This window comes from Notothenia rossii, assembly GCF_949606895.1.
Source record: "Notothenia rossii genome assembly, chromosome: 6".
Classification (NCBI taxonomy): Eukaryota; Metazoa; Chordata; class Actinopteri; order Perciformes; family Nototheniidae; genus Notothenia; species Notothenia rossii.
In genome coordinates, this window is record NC_136909.1 from 3,852,400 (window position 1) to 3,867,909 (window position 15,510).

At 38.6% G+C, this 15,510-nt stretch overlaps 1 protein-coding gene across 2 annotated transcripts; it reads left to right on the forward strand.

Moving 5' to 3' along the window:
* Window positions 1-1,396: 1,396 nt before the first annotated feature.
* On the forward strand, window positions 1,397-15,044 carry LOC307044047 (uncharacterized protein). Of its 2 annotated transcripts, XM_079689074.1 has the most exons (3): window positions 1,397-1,871; window positions 12,733-13,220; window positions 14,289-15,044. In XM_079689074.1, the coding sequence occupies exons 1-3, from the start codon at window positions 1,622-1,624 to the stop codon at window positions 14,340-14,342; spliced, it is 792 nt and encodes a 263-aa protein (XP_079545200.1). In that variant the 5' UTR covers window positions 1,397-1,621; the 3' UTR covers window positions 14,343-15,044. The 2 variants fall into 2 exon arrangements, with proteins under 2 accessions (XP_079545200.1, XP_079545199.1); XM_079689073.1 differs by having other exon boundaries at window positions 12,733-15,044.
* Window positions 15,045-15,510: the final 466 nt, after the last annotated feature.

Below are 15,510 nucleotides of genomic sequence, written 5' to 3' on the forward strand. Positions count from 1 at the left end.
TTTCTTTTTTTTAAGAATAGCATTTAGATACTTAACTTCACATTTCTGCTACACTGACTGCTGTATGATTGTTCATATTGCTGTTTTGTCCTTTACAAATAAACACAGCATTTGTAGAGCCAGGGTTACATTTACACGTGAGGTACTTCATTTGGCTTTCACTGACGAGGATAAATTATATATTTTCTGATTGGATGGAAACGAAAGGATGAATCTGCACCTACATGATGGACAACCTGATGTGATTGGATGATTATGGTGACATATAAGAGCCTTTATCTTTATCCAACCAGGACCCTCGTACACTGAATACAGATGTTTGTTCCCAAAATAACCCAGAAAGATGTGACCATTGTTTATGAACTTAGCAATATTACTTTTTACCAGTTTTTGGAAGTTTGAAGCACAAGCCAAAACTGGTTTACCTTTGTTTATCAATATCAACAAAAAGTCATACAAACATCATACGGACATTTTTACCTGGGGCGCTTCCCCTCAACAGTAGAACCGCCAACGGGTCAATTTTACCCGCAGCTGTTGTTTGATTGTAACTTTTTTTCAATAAAATATTCAAGTCTCCCAGTCTGTGACTTTTCCTGAAAGTGTTGTTAAAAAATGTCAATATGAAGTCAGATTGAAAAGAATCGCCAACAAAAATTCCATTTATACCTATATCCGCCAGCGGGTCATATTTACCTCATAGAAAATGCAGCGTAAACATGACCCATGACCCATGACCCTAACCCTAACCCTAACCCTTTTTCTCTACTGCGGTTCCTTATAGATAGAGAGATAGAGAGAGATGGAGAGAGAGAGAGAGAGATATATAGAGATATCGAGATATAGATAGATAGAGAGATTGTCGAGACGAAAGTCAATATTGAAATAAAAATTATAATATCTGAGAAAAACGGACTGATAAATAATTATTTGTATGTATTTTTATTTGGAGTATTATTATTATTATTATTTTTATTATTATTATTATTATTATTATTATTATTATTATTATTATTATTATTATTATTATTATAGTATTGTTCAATACCAAGAGGGGTATTAGTTTTATTTTGAATAGCGTAGGCTACTTTCCTTGACCCTCCGGAATCATTCGATTGGACTACACAAATTAGTCTTTCGAGACAAAAATGTCCACTGCAAAAGACTTTGATAAAAATATTATATTCATTCTTTAAAGAAAACTAATAAATGTGAAAACAGAGAAAATTAGTTATTTTCCATAAAATACATATCTGGGGACTGGCTCTTTTTTTTTTATAACTGTCTTGGATGCTGAACAGCGGAGGACTGACATGATGATACACACTCGTGTACAGTAGGTGGCGGTATGCAACCAAAAGCTGTTTGCGACCCGCCATTAAAAAAGAGAAGAAGAAGAAGAAGGATCCATGTGGCGTCTCGTAGCTACGGTTCTCTCTCTCTGTGTTCCTGATAAAGTGTGTGTGAGCTCCAGCACTACTGATCCACCATCTGTGTGTCTGGATAAACCTCTGAATGGACTCTGTGCTCTTTTTTCTGGACCGTTTCCGACGGACTATAGGAGCTAGCTTAGCATGCTAGCTGGAAACACGTTAGCAACACTAGTCAGATTGAGAGTTTGATGGAGAGAGAAACGGTGTGTTTAACGGAGTTTGCAGGAAAAGGTGATCTAGTAAACATGAGTAAAGTCCAAATGCTGCTGTCGTTGAAGAAGCAGCGACTCACTGCTGCTGCTGAAGAGATATTTGCTCTGTTTGAAAAAACGATTGCAGAGCTCGAGGAGGAGCTGTGTCTTTCCAAAGAGGAGAACGAGAGACTCCAGAAACTACTGGACGCTGCTTTACAGCCTCAGCTTCGGATACACAGAGCAGGTCTGTTCGCTTTACTCTTCATTAACACTTTAAACTCATCAGTAACACTTTATTATCACATTAATAACACTTTAGACTCTTTATCAGCACTTGCTGGATGTAGTAGATCCTGAAGTAAAAGTACAAACATCACACTGTGAAAATACTCCATTACATGTAAAAGTACTGCATTCATATCTTATTTAAGTAAAAGTATGTAAGTATTATTAGACAAATGTAATTTATTATTGTGACTGAGCGGATCACAGAGTGACTGACTCCGCCACTGACAGCCGACACACGCACGCAAGCCAAACATTTCCTGTTTTCTTCCGTTAACCTTTCTGTTGGTAGCTTGTGAGCAGACCCTTCACGCGATGGCAGAGTGAACAGGTACAGTCAGGACCGAGACAATAATTCAGGCCAGAAATTATACACCCAGCCAGGCCACTACCAGTTTTCTTTGGTGACATTTTGCTGGATAAATTTGCCAAATATTTACAGCGTTGCTGCCCATAGTGATAGCCCTATAGTTTAAATCTACTACCCACAAATACACATATGGACATGGGTTACTATTTAAAAAGGTTTTAAAATGTATTTGGGAACCTGTCCTTGTGATTTTAAGTGGGGGTGGACCTCAAATCCTCTAAGGGGGTCTGGGGGCATGCTCCCCCGGTAAGATTTGTTTTTTAATTTTGGAGTTAAATGAATCAATCTGGTGCACTTTGAGGGGAAAATAAAGAGACTAGATCTATGGGAATACCCAAACAGAAATGTATACATTTCAATAATCATAAAATCATAAGAACATGGCCTTAACCAATAACATACCATTTCCAATATGAAAAAAACACGGAAACTTGTTTATTTATTTTTCGTTCATTTATAGTTGTGAGTGTGTCTGGGCTCCTGAATCAGCCTCTCCTCTCTCCTCTCTCCTCTCTCCTTCCTCTCCCTCCCTCCCCCCTCTCCCCTTGCTCCTCTTTGAGGCAGAAGCAAAGACTAGTTTTAATTCTCAACCAGTTTTAAAAGTGTATTTTACCTTTTTGCAGCTATCTTTTACTTTTATAAATGTTTTTTTTTACTAATCACTCCCCCCTCAAATGGAAATATGTGTTTACATAAATGGTGACCAAGCCGTTTGAGACCCACTGAGATAAGTTAGACTAATTTAACTATTTAGACACACAGAGAGTCCTTAACCTCACCTGAGCTGTAGTTATCCCGAGCTTGAATGACACACAATCAAGGGCTTTGATTTATGATCTGTATGACAGTGGCCATGTCGGCAGGTCACATCATGTAGACAGCCAGTCACCCTGTGTGAGGCAGACCCACACAAATCCTCAGGCCAGCGGGCCACTTAACAGGCCAGGCCATCGGGAAACCTCCCTGTCCTCCCGATGGCCATTCCGGGCCTGGGTACAGGAGGCGTAGAGTGAGGGATCATTGTCCACAAGTTTATCGATCGCGGATGGCGTCGTTGTCGCGGACGGATAAAAAATAAAATTAAAATAAACGAAATGGGTCACAAAATATACTTGGGCGGCCGTTATTATACCTGGGCGGCCCGCCCAAGTAAAGTGGTTGATTACATGTGACATAAATTGATAATTTAGTGTTAATATGCTTCTTTATTCACCTTTTCTTTTTAAATGTGTATAAAATAAAAACAATACTTTGGATTAATTAAAATTGCAAAACATAACGTATTTTTTTAAAATTATTATTAAACTCTGAATAACTTATTCACTCAAATAAATACAAAATATAATAAAATAAACATTAAGGTGCAGCATTTCGATGAACTGAAATAATCTGTATTTGAACTGTACTGTAGTAGTACCTAAGCAGCCAGTTTGACATTATGACTTGCTTGTCATTGTATTTTCATGTTATTTTAAAGAAAAATTAACTTGTCCACATTGCTTGCCGAAAGGGCAGATCTGCTCGCACTAACAATGTCTCCTGCTGTGGAGAACACCCTCTCTCTAGGGACAGAGGTAGCAGATACAGTAGAGCTTTGCTAACATGGCAACATAAGGATATTTAGCGTTTGTAATGACTTTGGCTCGGTCTGAACTTTCTGCGAGTGGTGGAGGCTTAAATGCTAGCGGGAGTTGGGTTTGCACTTCAGTCTTTTTTCTTTTGGTACCGGTGATATTCACGTTCGGGTGATGCCTTTTCAAATGTGTGCAAGTTTTATGTATTGCCAGCCGCGTAACCAATTTTAGTTGAACAATGCCGACAAACAGCTTTGGTTCGGTCCACCTGTCTTTGTCCGTCATCCTTGTATGTAACTGCGAAATCAAAATGTTCCCAAACCGGAGACTTCAATGATGCTGGAGGATTTTTGAGCTCAACTTTATCTGCGTTCGCCATTTCGACAGTTCCTCAAATTACTGACTAAATTTGAACGCATCCCTCTGACCAGCTCTCATAGTATGCCTCTCGTCCAATGAAATGACTTGGTCGCTCTATGACGTGTTGAACCCAATGTGAGCAAATTACTCTGAATGCTGCGACGCAGCACCTGAGATTACTTCCGATAAGTTGTTCACGTTCTCAATTTTTTACGTTTCACGTTATATTCATTCGGTACACTTCGGTACACATGTGTACCGTACCAAATAATTTCGGTACGTATACCGTTACACCCCTAATATATACAGAATATATATTTTGAGAGATATATATATTAGGCTTGGGCGGTATGACGGTATTACGGTATATCAGGGTATTTCGAAATCCCGTCGGTAGGATTTTCAATACCTTGACGTCACAGACTGTGCGCCAAATAACAGATGCGTTTCATTCTATTACACTGACACAGAGTTTTGACAGGGACGACATTGGTTGTAATTAGGGATGCACCGAATATTCGGCCGAAAATGGTTAAAAAGGCCCTTTCGGACGAAAGGATTCTAGCACCGAAAAAATATCACCGAATGTCAGAGAACAGGGTTACGTTGGTAAGCCAACGTGTTGTTGTGATGACGTAATCAAAACGCGGCGACAAGCACGGCGCGCGACCATGCTCGCGGCTGGCTCACAGCCAACATGTCTGCCGCTTGGAGATATTTAAAAATGTCAGAGAAAGAGGCGCGGATTGCGATTTGTAAAACGTGTTCAGCTGACATTTCTCGAGGGGGTGTAACTGCAAAGACTTTCACCACTTCGGGATTACTCCACCACTTGAAATCAAAACACCCGGACAAATATGCGGAGTAAGATCAAATCACAAGCACTGACAGCGAGAGACTGTTCAGCGCTGCCTCTCATGTGCTTGATGAGAAGAGGAACAGACTTATGGCTGATAAAGCAGAGAAGCTACTGTTCATTAAAAAGAACCTCCCTCTTTTCCTTAATAAGTAGACAAGGCTGGCTTACCATAAGCTTATCTAGTTCTACATGTCTACTCTATACATACCCACTTTCCTGAACAATGTTCATTGTGAGTTATAATTCACCATCTCAGGTTATCATTAGGGGGAAATGACAGCAGCACAGTGTTCAATATATTGTACTTTCGGTATCTAAATGATAACATGTTGTTTACATTGCTCATGAGGACAGACAGCCTTATTTACAGATTCTTGAAATTGTAATTTAATTTGTAATTGATTGTGGATTTTGTATCCAGTTTTCACTTTATGTATCTTTATACAATGTTTACTACTTTGCTTATGAGGACAGACAGCCTTATTTACAGATTCTTGAAATTGAATTGTAATTTCATTTGTAAATAGTTACATTCATGTGGATTTATCCAGTTTGCACATTTGTATGCATGCACTTATAGGTGCATTTGTTGTTGTTGAAGGCCTGGCTGTTACAGTCTTTATTTACACTATTTTGTTGTAGGCCTACTGGCCTAGATGTTTATGCAGTTTTAAAGCACCTTGGCTTTGTTCTGAATGCACTTTGTTGTAGATATCCTACAGAGAAAAGAAAATGCACTTGACTTGGAATTAATGTACTGTATGCATTCAAAAGTGCTGAATAAATGTTTTATGGACCCATAATAGTGATTATTATTTAAGTTAAGTGTAGCCATAATCATTTATTTTTCCATAATCAGGTAGCTGAACAACATTGGTAAAAAATGTATACATTATATATATATATATATATATTTATATATATATATATATATATGTATATGTATATGTATATATATATATATAATTTCTATTAATCATTTTCGGCATTTGGTTTTCGGCCAACCGTTTCCTATTTTCGGTATCGGATTCGGCCAAGAATTTCCCATTCGGTGCACCCCTAAAATGTTGTAAACCCAAACCCTTCGTGCGTTATTTCGTCCGCGCGCGTTTTTTCAGGGCAATCTCTATTGGACTCAGGGCCATCTGTAAATTAGCTTAGATGGCCCAAAATCCTTAATGTCATGCACTGATACTGAAGACATCAAAACTATAAAAGAACACATATGGAATTATGTAGTAAACAAAAAAGTGTAAACAATCCAGAATGTATTATATGTAAAATATTGTTGGGGTCTGGGACCCGGATTAATCTGCGGCCGCGAGCTGTTGTCTGCCATCATGACACGCATGGTGTTCTTTTTTTATATATTATAATGAAGTGCGAGCTGTGTGCTCGAGTCTTCCTGCCTGTCGGCTCTGCTCATGGATGTATAATAAGGCTCTGCTGCTCGGCGATGATGGTCTAGCTTCAGCAGCTACATTACCTACGGTTGCGTTCGTTAATATTAACTGTGCGTCCGGAGTCACTGTGGCACAGACTGGACCGCTGGTGAACAGCTGTTAGAACGGGCCGTTCAGGTGTTCAGAGCAGAGCTCCCTTTCAGAGCGGCAGAGCGTGAGGTGAACTGAAAAGTGTTTCTGTCGCAATATTATCGTTGAGCTGGCAAACTAGCATACATGTCACTATCTGCTAACGTTAGCTTTAGCCTTCGTTTTCTAATAGTTTTGTTCAGAGGCTATAAACAGAGGTGGTATAAGTATAGATCTTGTACTTGAGTAAAAGTAGAAGTATTCAGATCTTGTACTTGAGTAAAAGTAGAAGTACCAGAATGTAGGAACAATCCTGCAATCAAAATGTTCCTCAAATAAAAGTACAAAAGTATTATCATCAAAATATAGTTAAAGTAGTGACAGTAAAAGTAGAAGTACTCAGGTCTTGTACTAGAAGTACCAGAGTGTAGGAATACTGTTACAGTAAAAGTACTGCATTCAAAATGTTCCTCAAGTAAAAGTAGAAAAGTATTCTCATCAAAATATAGTGAAAGTAGCGACAGTAAAAGTAGTCGTTGTGCAGATTGGTCCATTTCAGAATAATAGATATGATATGTTTTATAATGATTGATCATTAAAGTGTTCTCAAAGCTGGTAAAGGTGCAGCTAGTTTGAATGACTTTGTATACTGCAGGGTAGCTTTTGAATTTACTCCAGGTGGAACTAAAGTCTGATAACACTTGATTATATTTCACATCATTCATCCAGATCTGTGTAGTAACTAAAGCAGTGGTCGGCAACAGGCGGACCGCGGTCCGGGTCCGGATCCGGACCCAGACGCCGACCTATACGAACCCGGAGCTATAATCAATACATTAATAGGGGATTTTTCGGCGCCTCCCGCTTTTTTAACGCTGATTTGGGTGACTTGTGTAATTCGTGGAGAACCGAAGAGTTTTCGTTTTGGGGGTGGGGGGGAGTCCGTCCGACTGACGGACGGACAACTTCTCACTTCAAAAAAGAAGAAGAAGAAATCTAGACCGCAAAAATAATTAAACAAGTGAGTACCTGTTTTTCTTGACCAAGCACAGGTTCCTTGAACACAACACGAGCGTAACGTGTCTTCACGTGGTTTATGTCTCGTCTGCAAGGAGTACTGACAAAGAGCACCGGAACACCGCTCCAGCTCTTCAAATATTGCAGTACCCATAAGGAGCCGTACACATGCCGCAGTGTTTGCGTGGCTGTGTCTTTAGTTGTACGCATAGTGGCGATCTGTTATTAGCATCTGGTTAGCTAGCTATGCTAAAAAAAATTAAAGCGCTTTTCTACAACCAGGTGGAAGAGAGCTCTCTCCTGAGAGGCTCAAATAACCACAGCTCAGTGAGGTTAAGGCACACCTTGATATGATCATTATAGTTATTAATGAGACTAAATGAAAATCAGGTATAAAATACTATATGACAGTAACAAAAAAGTTGTTAAAAATAACAAGAATAGAGTTTAAATTAGAGTGATTTGTAAAATATCCAAAAAATAAGAATCTGCTTACAGTTCTCTTTCATATGGGTGATGAATCCATAGATCTCTTCATTTTACTCTCAAAGTGCACCAGATTGATGCTTTTAACTTCAATATTTAAAAAAAAATCTTCCCGGGGGAGCATGCCCCCGGACCCCCATAGAGGATTTGAGGTCCACCCCCACTTAAAATCACATGGACAGGTTCCCAAATACATTTGCACACATCTTGTGTCCATATCCTTCTGTTTTAGTGGTCATGCCACACCGTGCACGTGAATGCATGCATACGTGAGTCATGGTGAGATATCTGGATTAAGAGGTTGCTTATTCTTTGCACAGCATGAAAGAAAGGCGAAATTAATGGGCTGTGATTTTATTTTTTTAAGCAGAGGTTGAGTTCAATAATTTGTACGACCCTCGGAGGATGTTGTAAAAATTGAAAGGAAAAATGTTCCCCACCCCTGCTGTAAATAATAATAAAAACCCTTGATTTATAACTTAACATCTCTGTCTCTTATTGATCTGAGTATATTATAAAGAATAGCCAGTTAATTGAAGCATTATAGCACAGGCCTTTGTCAGATGGTATATTACGCTGTTTTTTTTCTGCTTCGAATAGTTCTCTCTTTTTTTCACCATACCTGTGTTTGCATCACTGTAACCAATAAGCACCTGCATGTGTATGAGAATGGCCCTGACACCGTTTCAGCCCAGATTTACAAACTCCTGGCAGGACAAGCTCGAGCTCAATTCTCGCACTGAATTTTTAAAAAGTGAGTGAGGGTCTGCAATATAAGAGGGAAAGAAAGAGAAACTTTAAAACTGTTGTTATGATGTGGAAAGACTGATATTGTTCTATAATCGTCTGAAACTGTTAAATCATGATGTGAAACGGTTAACAAAGAAAAAGGGAAACTCAAGCTGCTGCTACTCTTTATTTTATTTATCTAAAATTAAGCACTTTTAAGATGCACATATTTTCAAAAGCTATTTTATTTTTAAATACAGCCCGAGAGGAACATTACACATATCCACAGTATTTACTGTATATCTGTAGAGTTCAATGTTAATTTACAATAAATATTGTTGTTTATGAATTGTACTTTCTTTATTTGATTGGCAGTCAGTTGTTGATTACATGCAGACGTTGATAAAGCTACAGGCTACTTCAATATATATCACACTAATTCATAAAGTAACTTAGACATTTTGATGTTCCGGACCTTTGCATGGGGAGATTTTCTCTAACTGGACCTTGTTTAATTTTAGTTGAATACCCCTGAACTAAAGGGATTAAATACCTTTTACCTCTGAACTGTAGAGGAGTAGAAGAACAAAGTAGCAACACATTAAAATTGTACCCAAGTATAGTACTTGTTGAGTTTATGAACTTAGTTACTTTACACCACTGGCTATACAGATAGAAAGACTAAGCCTTGAACAGAGGCATGAAAATACATTTTCAAAACGCTCAACAGCGCTGCGAAAATTATAAACTGACTGCTACACAATTCAAATAAATGCTTTTATATATTTCTATTAGATGTGACTCTTTGGCGTTTATGTTATTATTAACACTGCTGCTTTAGTTGTTCTGACTACTAAAATCCTCTGTTATTCCTCATTTTAAAGCCAATATTCCGTGGGGTCGGGGGGCTCGGATCCTTGTCACCTTTTTCATGCCTGATGAGTTTGCATCCCTGCTCATCATAGCGTTCGATAGTTTTCGCGACTGCACTTGAGGATAAATTCAAAGTTCTTGACATTTTCCGGATCGACTGGCCTTCATTTCTTAAAGTGATGCAGTGTTAATTTCATCAACAAAAACTATGACGAAAAATGTTCGTCAACTACCTTTTTTACATGACTAAGACGAGACGATGACGAGCTAAAAATAGATACTTGATAATAAAAACTATGACGAAATGTATATTTTGAGAGTAAGGCGTTAACCTGTTAAGCCCCATTCCCCCGCAGGCGGGGGAGAAACCACAACATCTGCAAGCAACAGTGTCTGAGAGCTTCTTAAGATTTAATAAACTATGAGTGTTTCATATCCATGTAACGGGAAGAAAGTCAGCTAACTGATGATATGAACAATATTTTGCAAAAAACAACACAAGACTAACACTGAGCCTCTGGAATAAGCCCTGAGCAAAAAAATGCTAACGCCGTTAGCACAGAACTCACGGTATAAAACCCTTATTACTTAAATGCACATCCAACCCATCGATTAGCATCGTGAGATTACACAGATTTAATAGGTATTGGTATCATCACTCCATGATCCAAACTCGTTTTGAAACTAAAACAGACATCACAACACGTGGCATTAGGTAGCCAACACGGCAATATGTCTTACCTTTGTTGTTGTGAGATCAAAAGTTGTCTTCAATGGCATTAAAACGATAAAAACGCTGCTGAAGGTTAATCCATAGGTTAATCCAATGTGTCACTTTGAAATGATTTCTGATAATCCATCAGCAATCAACCTAGTTTTACGTTTTCAGATTTCAGAGCGGAAGATAGGTTTTGCTTTGGGAAAACTGCGTGCGCATAGCTCTCATTTCTCAATGGTAACGTGTGTGTGTGTGTATGTGTAAATTCCCCTTCGATTTTATTGGCTCTAACGGTTCAAAAGAGACGTCAATCATCAAAATCGACCAATGGGTTCCAGAGAAACGGCAAATACGCCCATTTCCACCAAAATGACCCCAGAGGTGTTTTTTCTTTGCTAAACCTCTCTAAAAAAGTCAAATGTCACTTGATTTGCATCAATCATGATACAGGGTAATTATTATATGTGGTACTTTGGATTCCTAAAGCTTTTTGTCTCCGGTCCCATCATCTAAGGGTGGTTTTCACTACAAGTAATGTTTTTTCTTTTTTTCTTTTCGACACAATCATTTACATTTTTTTACTTTTTTTTTTGTTGAATCTGAATTTTCTTTTAAGTAAAAAACATCTATATTGATTCTGACTTTTCTACATCCACCTCACAGGTTTATCATTACTTTGAGAAAAAAGATGATTTAATTTCCCCCTTTTTTGAAGTGTAGTTATGGTCATTTGTCCTAGAAATGTCATTTTCGAGCCTAAGACCTGAAAAACAGGCTTGGGGCTTAACAGGTTAATGGTGGACTATCGGACATTCAAAATGCAGGGTCTTGTCTGTCAAAATGCATCTTACGTTTCTAACTTGCAATATCATTATTTCTGCTCTCTTCACTCCAGAAGAGCGATCTCCCTGTGTGCGGGGGGCGGGGCTTAACAGACGCTGCAGCGGCACACAGAGATCTGCTCTAGGTTTTACACGAGTAGAGTGTTAAGAGAGTGAAATGTTGTTTTACTAATTTCAACACTTGATACTGTCACCTTGATTCCAATTTCAGATTCCTGTATTTGCCAAACTGAATTAGTTTAAAGAGAGAAAACATTTTGACTAGAAGTTGACTGAAATGCAATGATCTTTGCTCGACTAAAACTGGACTAAAACTAGACTAAAACTATGAAGGATAAAAAGGACTAAAATGTGACTAAAACTAATAACCATTTTCGTCTAAAGACTAAATAAAAAATAGCTGCCAAAATTAACACTGAAGAGATGATGGACGGTCGTTTCTCTTTACTGGGTTGAGTGGTTCTTGCCAGAATATGAATGAATGAATGAAAGAAAACTTTAACAACAGCAGTCAAATTGGGCTTTCCACTGTGCACTAACCCTACCTCTGCACAACACAACTGATGGTCTCAAACACATTAAGAAGGCAAGTCATTCCACACATTGACTCTTGACAAGGCTCACGTGTTCATTGAAAACCATTCCAGGTGTCTACCTCATGAAGCTGCGTGAGAGAAGCCAAGAGTGTGCAAAGCTGTCATCAAGGCAAAAGGGGACTACTTTGGAGAATCTAAAATAAAAATCATATTCTTGAGTTTTTAACACTTTTTTGTTAACGGGATAATTCCATATGTGTTCTTCCATAGTTTTGATGTATTCAGTATTAATCTGCGAAGTAGAAACAAATTAAAATAAACAAAAACCATTCAATGAGAAAGTGTGTCCAAACTTTTCACTGGGACTGTATATAAAAAACACCCATATTTTAATATTTAGCAGGTTCCCTCGTCTATAATCATTTATGCAAGCGCAACTTTGAACATGTACAGCAGTAAAATGCAAAGTACAAAATAATCAAGAAACATCATAAATTAAACACTGACAGGGAACATTTTACTGCACCATCATTACTATTACATATAAAGTGCCGTAAAATGTTCTGATGATAGTTGCATACTTTTACTTGAATAAGGTTTGAATGCAGGATTTTAATTTGTAACAGAGTATTTTAATTCTAAACTATAGACGTAGTGTATCAGTGAACAATCCCAAATAAAATTCATTGTTTACATTACAGAAAAAAAACCTTTTTCATTTTTAACTGGAAGTGGAAAGGGGTTGGGCTACATGAGCTGAATTGAGACAACACAAATACATAATAGCTGGGACGAAGAAGGATAATATCAAATTATAAAAACAAAGGCATTAATTAGGGCTGCAAAATGTCTCCCATTTTAATGGTGATTAGAGTTTTAATTGCTAACAGTTTTCTTTAACTATGTACTTCCTGTTTCCTGTAGACGTCCAGCTGCTGGTGGTGGTTAAAGAAGAGGTTCTCCCTGACCAGCAGGAGTGGAGCACCAGTCTGGACCAGGAGGACCCAGAGCCTCCCCCACACATTAAACAGGAACAGGAGGAACTCAGGATCAGTCAGGAGGGAGAGCAGCTTCAGGAGCTGGAGGAGGCTGATATCACCAAGTCCACTTTCACTCCTGACCCTGTGAAAAGTTCCGATGATAAAGAGAAAACTCAGTCCTCACAGCCTCATCAAAGACAAACTGAACACATGGAAACAGAAGCTGATGGAGATAACTGTCGAGGACCAGAACCAGCCAGGAACTCAGATCCAGAGAGCAGTTTACAACCAAAGACTGAGGACGACACTGAAGACTCTTCTGAACCTGACACTGAAGACTCTTCTGACCCTGACGCTGAACACAGTGCTGATTGGAAGGAGACCAGAGAACCTGCATCAGGCTCAAAATCACTGGAATATCGACAAAAACCTGTAAGTGATTCAAGCCGTATTGCTGTAAAGAAACAATTTGGCTGCTCTGTGTGTACGAAACATTTTGCACGGAAACTAAGTATATATCGACATATGAGAATCCACACAGGAGAGAAACCACACAGCTGCTCAGTCTGTATGAAAGCTTTTTCACAGAATATAGATTTAAAGAGACACATGACAATCCACACAGGTGAGAAACCCTTTAGCTGCTCAGTCTGTAAGAAAGCTTTTTCACAGAGAGGAAGTTTAAAGGAACACATGAGAGTCCACACAGGAGAGAAACCACACAGCTGCTCAGTCTGTAAGAAAGCTTTTTCACGGAGTGGAAATTTAAAGACACACATGAAAGTCCACACAGGAGAGGAAACATACAGCTGCAATGTTTGCGACAAAAGATTTAAATGGTGTATTGATTTCAAAAGACACAAGTGTGTTGGTCGTCAGTCCTCACAGCTTAATGAAATTCATACTGAGGATAACGGAGAGGCAGAGCCTCCAATCAGCAGCTAAGAACACATGGAAACAGAAGCTGTTGGAGTGGACAATGAATAAGTCTTATGACAGTTCACACATGAGAAAAATCTGTTTGACTGGATTAACATTGTTGCACAACATTCATATAAGACTAATGAACTCCATCTTTATCAACATAAGTGGACAATATGTTTAATGTTTTTGTCATACTGATTTTCTGATGTATACGTTAACCACTGACTGTTGATGAATTTTATTTTGGATTGAGGGCTCCAAGTTTCCATATAGAGATATAGGATGATTTAATGTTTTGTTCTTTGTTTCTACATGTTTTTTTGTCATTGCTATCCTGTTAATGAGTCCTGTTTTACATAAATGTACCTGTTATCTGATTGTGTTTGCTTCTGTAACTGTAAGGGAATACATTTGCCTATTTTGTATCCTGATGACCTAATGCCGTTACATGTAATACATTACTCCCTAAGCCTGATTTCACCCACCTGCAACCGATTTGCTAATAATCACAAATGGTCATTTCTTTGACCCCTTGACTCAACTATTTCTTGTTTAATAATTGTTACATCTCCTCAGGTCCAAGTTCGCGTGTCCTGCCTTTCACCTGCTGATCACCCACTGCTCATTTAAGGTGGACTGACCGTTACAATGGACCAACTAATCTTAGTGTCTTAATGCAAACGTTTTGTAAAGTGATGCTAGGCCAAAAACGTGCTGTTGGGTTGTGTGCTTTCTGCAGGACGGTGTCTTTACTCAAAGATTGTTTATGAAATGAGAGCTTCACTCTGTTTTTGTTGTCCAAACAACGCCAACAGACCAATACGTCTTCTTTCCAGCAGATGGCATAAATGTTACATCATCCAGTTCAACTGTCATCCACATATTAATGATTCAAAACAGCAATGTGTAAGATATGGCTAGTAATTGACTATTTCAACAGAATGTGAAGGGCAGGGCTTGACATTAACTTTTTGAGCCACTTGTCCTTCGGACAAACATTTATGTTTAAAAATATCACTTTGAGTGCTAATGTAAAAGAGAAACAGGTTTGAAAACACTGAAATAAAAATAGTTGCTCCTTCCTTTTGTGTTCTGAGAGGTAGGAGCTGGAAAACATAACAGTTCCATAGCCTGAAAACTTAATCATACAGGTCCAAAGTCTATAAAAATCCCATGGAAAATTTGTGTATTTTGTAATGTGTGTACCGCAATAATTCCAAAATGGCCTTCCGCTGCCATTCATTCAGAACGATTGAAAGGCGGCAAATTTCGGCTGCCTCCAAATGAGTTTACAAAACGAAATGAAAAATAAACGTTCTTCAAAAATGTATTGGTTGCACGGCAAAAAATGTTACACAACGTTTGTCAACTGTGAACGTCAGTCAGGATAACTAGCTAGACTACACAGTTCAGTTTATTTCGAATCTCATCATCTTCACACATCAGATAAATAGTCAATTATCTAACGTTAGCAAAAATAAAAGTTGTCACTTACGTGTCTGCAATGTCGGGCAAACTGCGGCAGGTTGAGCAGTACATCATATGCTCTTCTCCTGCTTCTTCGGTGTACCGGAGCCAAGGAAACTTCTCGGTCCATGATGGAAGGAAGTTTCTTTTGCGTTTTGTTTCATAATCTAATTTGGAGGCAGCCGATTTTTCAGGATCTCGCCTAGGTCGCTTTCCTGGGGCTTGGTTCGCTTTTGGCGCCTGCAGCCAGGACATCTTGAACTCATTACTCACTGACTGGATATCGAGGATAGATGAGTCGCGAGCGTGACAGCGCATACACACCAGCCGC

Excerpts from the sequence above, each read along its gene's own strand:
- LOC307044047 (XM_079689073.1), top strand. The coding sequence starts at position 1,622 with ATGGAGAGAGAAACGGTGTGTTTAACGGAGTTTGCAGGAAAAGGTGAT. Across the intron at positions 1,872-12,732 it reads GCTTCGGATACACAGAGCAG|ACGTCCAGCTGCTGGTGGTG; the intron begins GTCTGTTCGCTT and ends TGTTTCCTGTAG.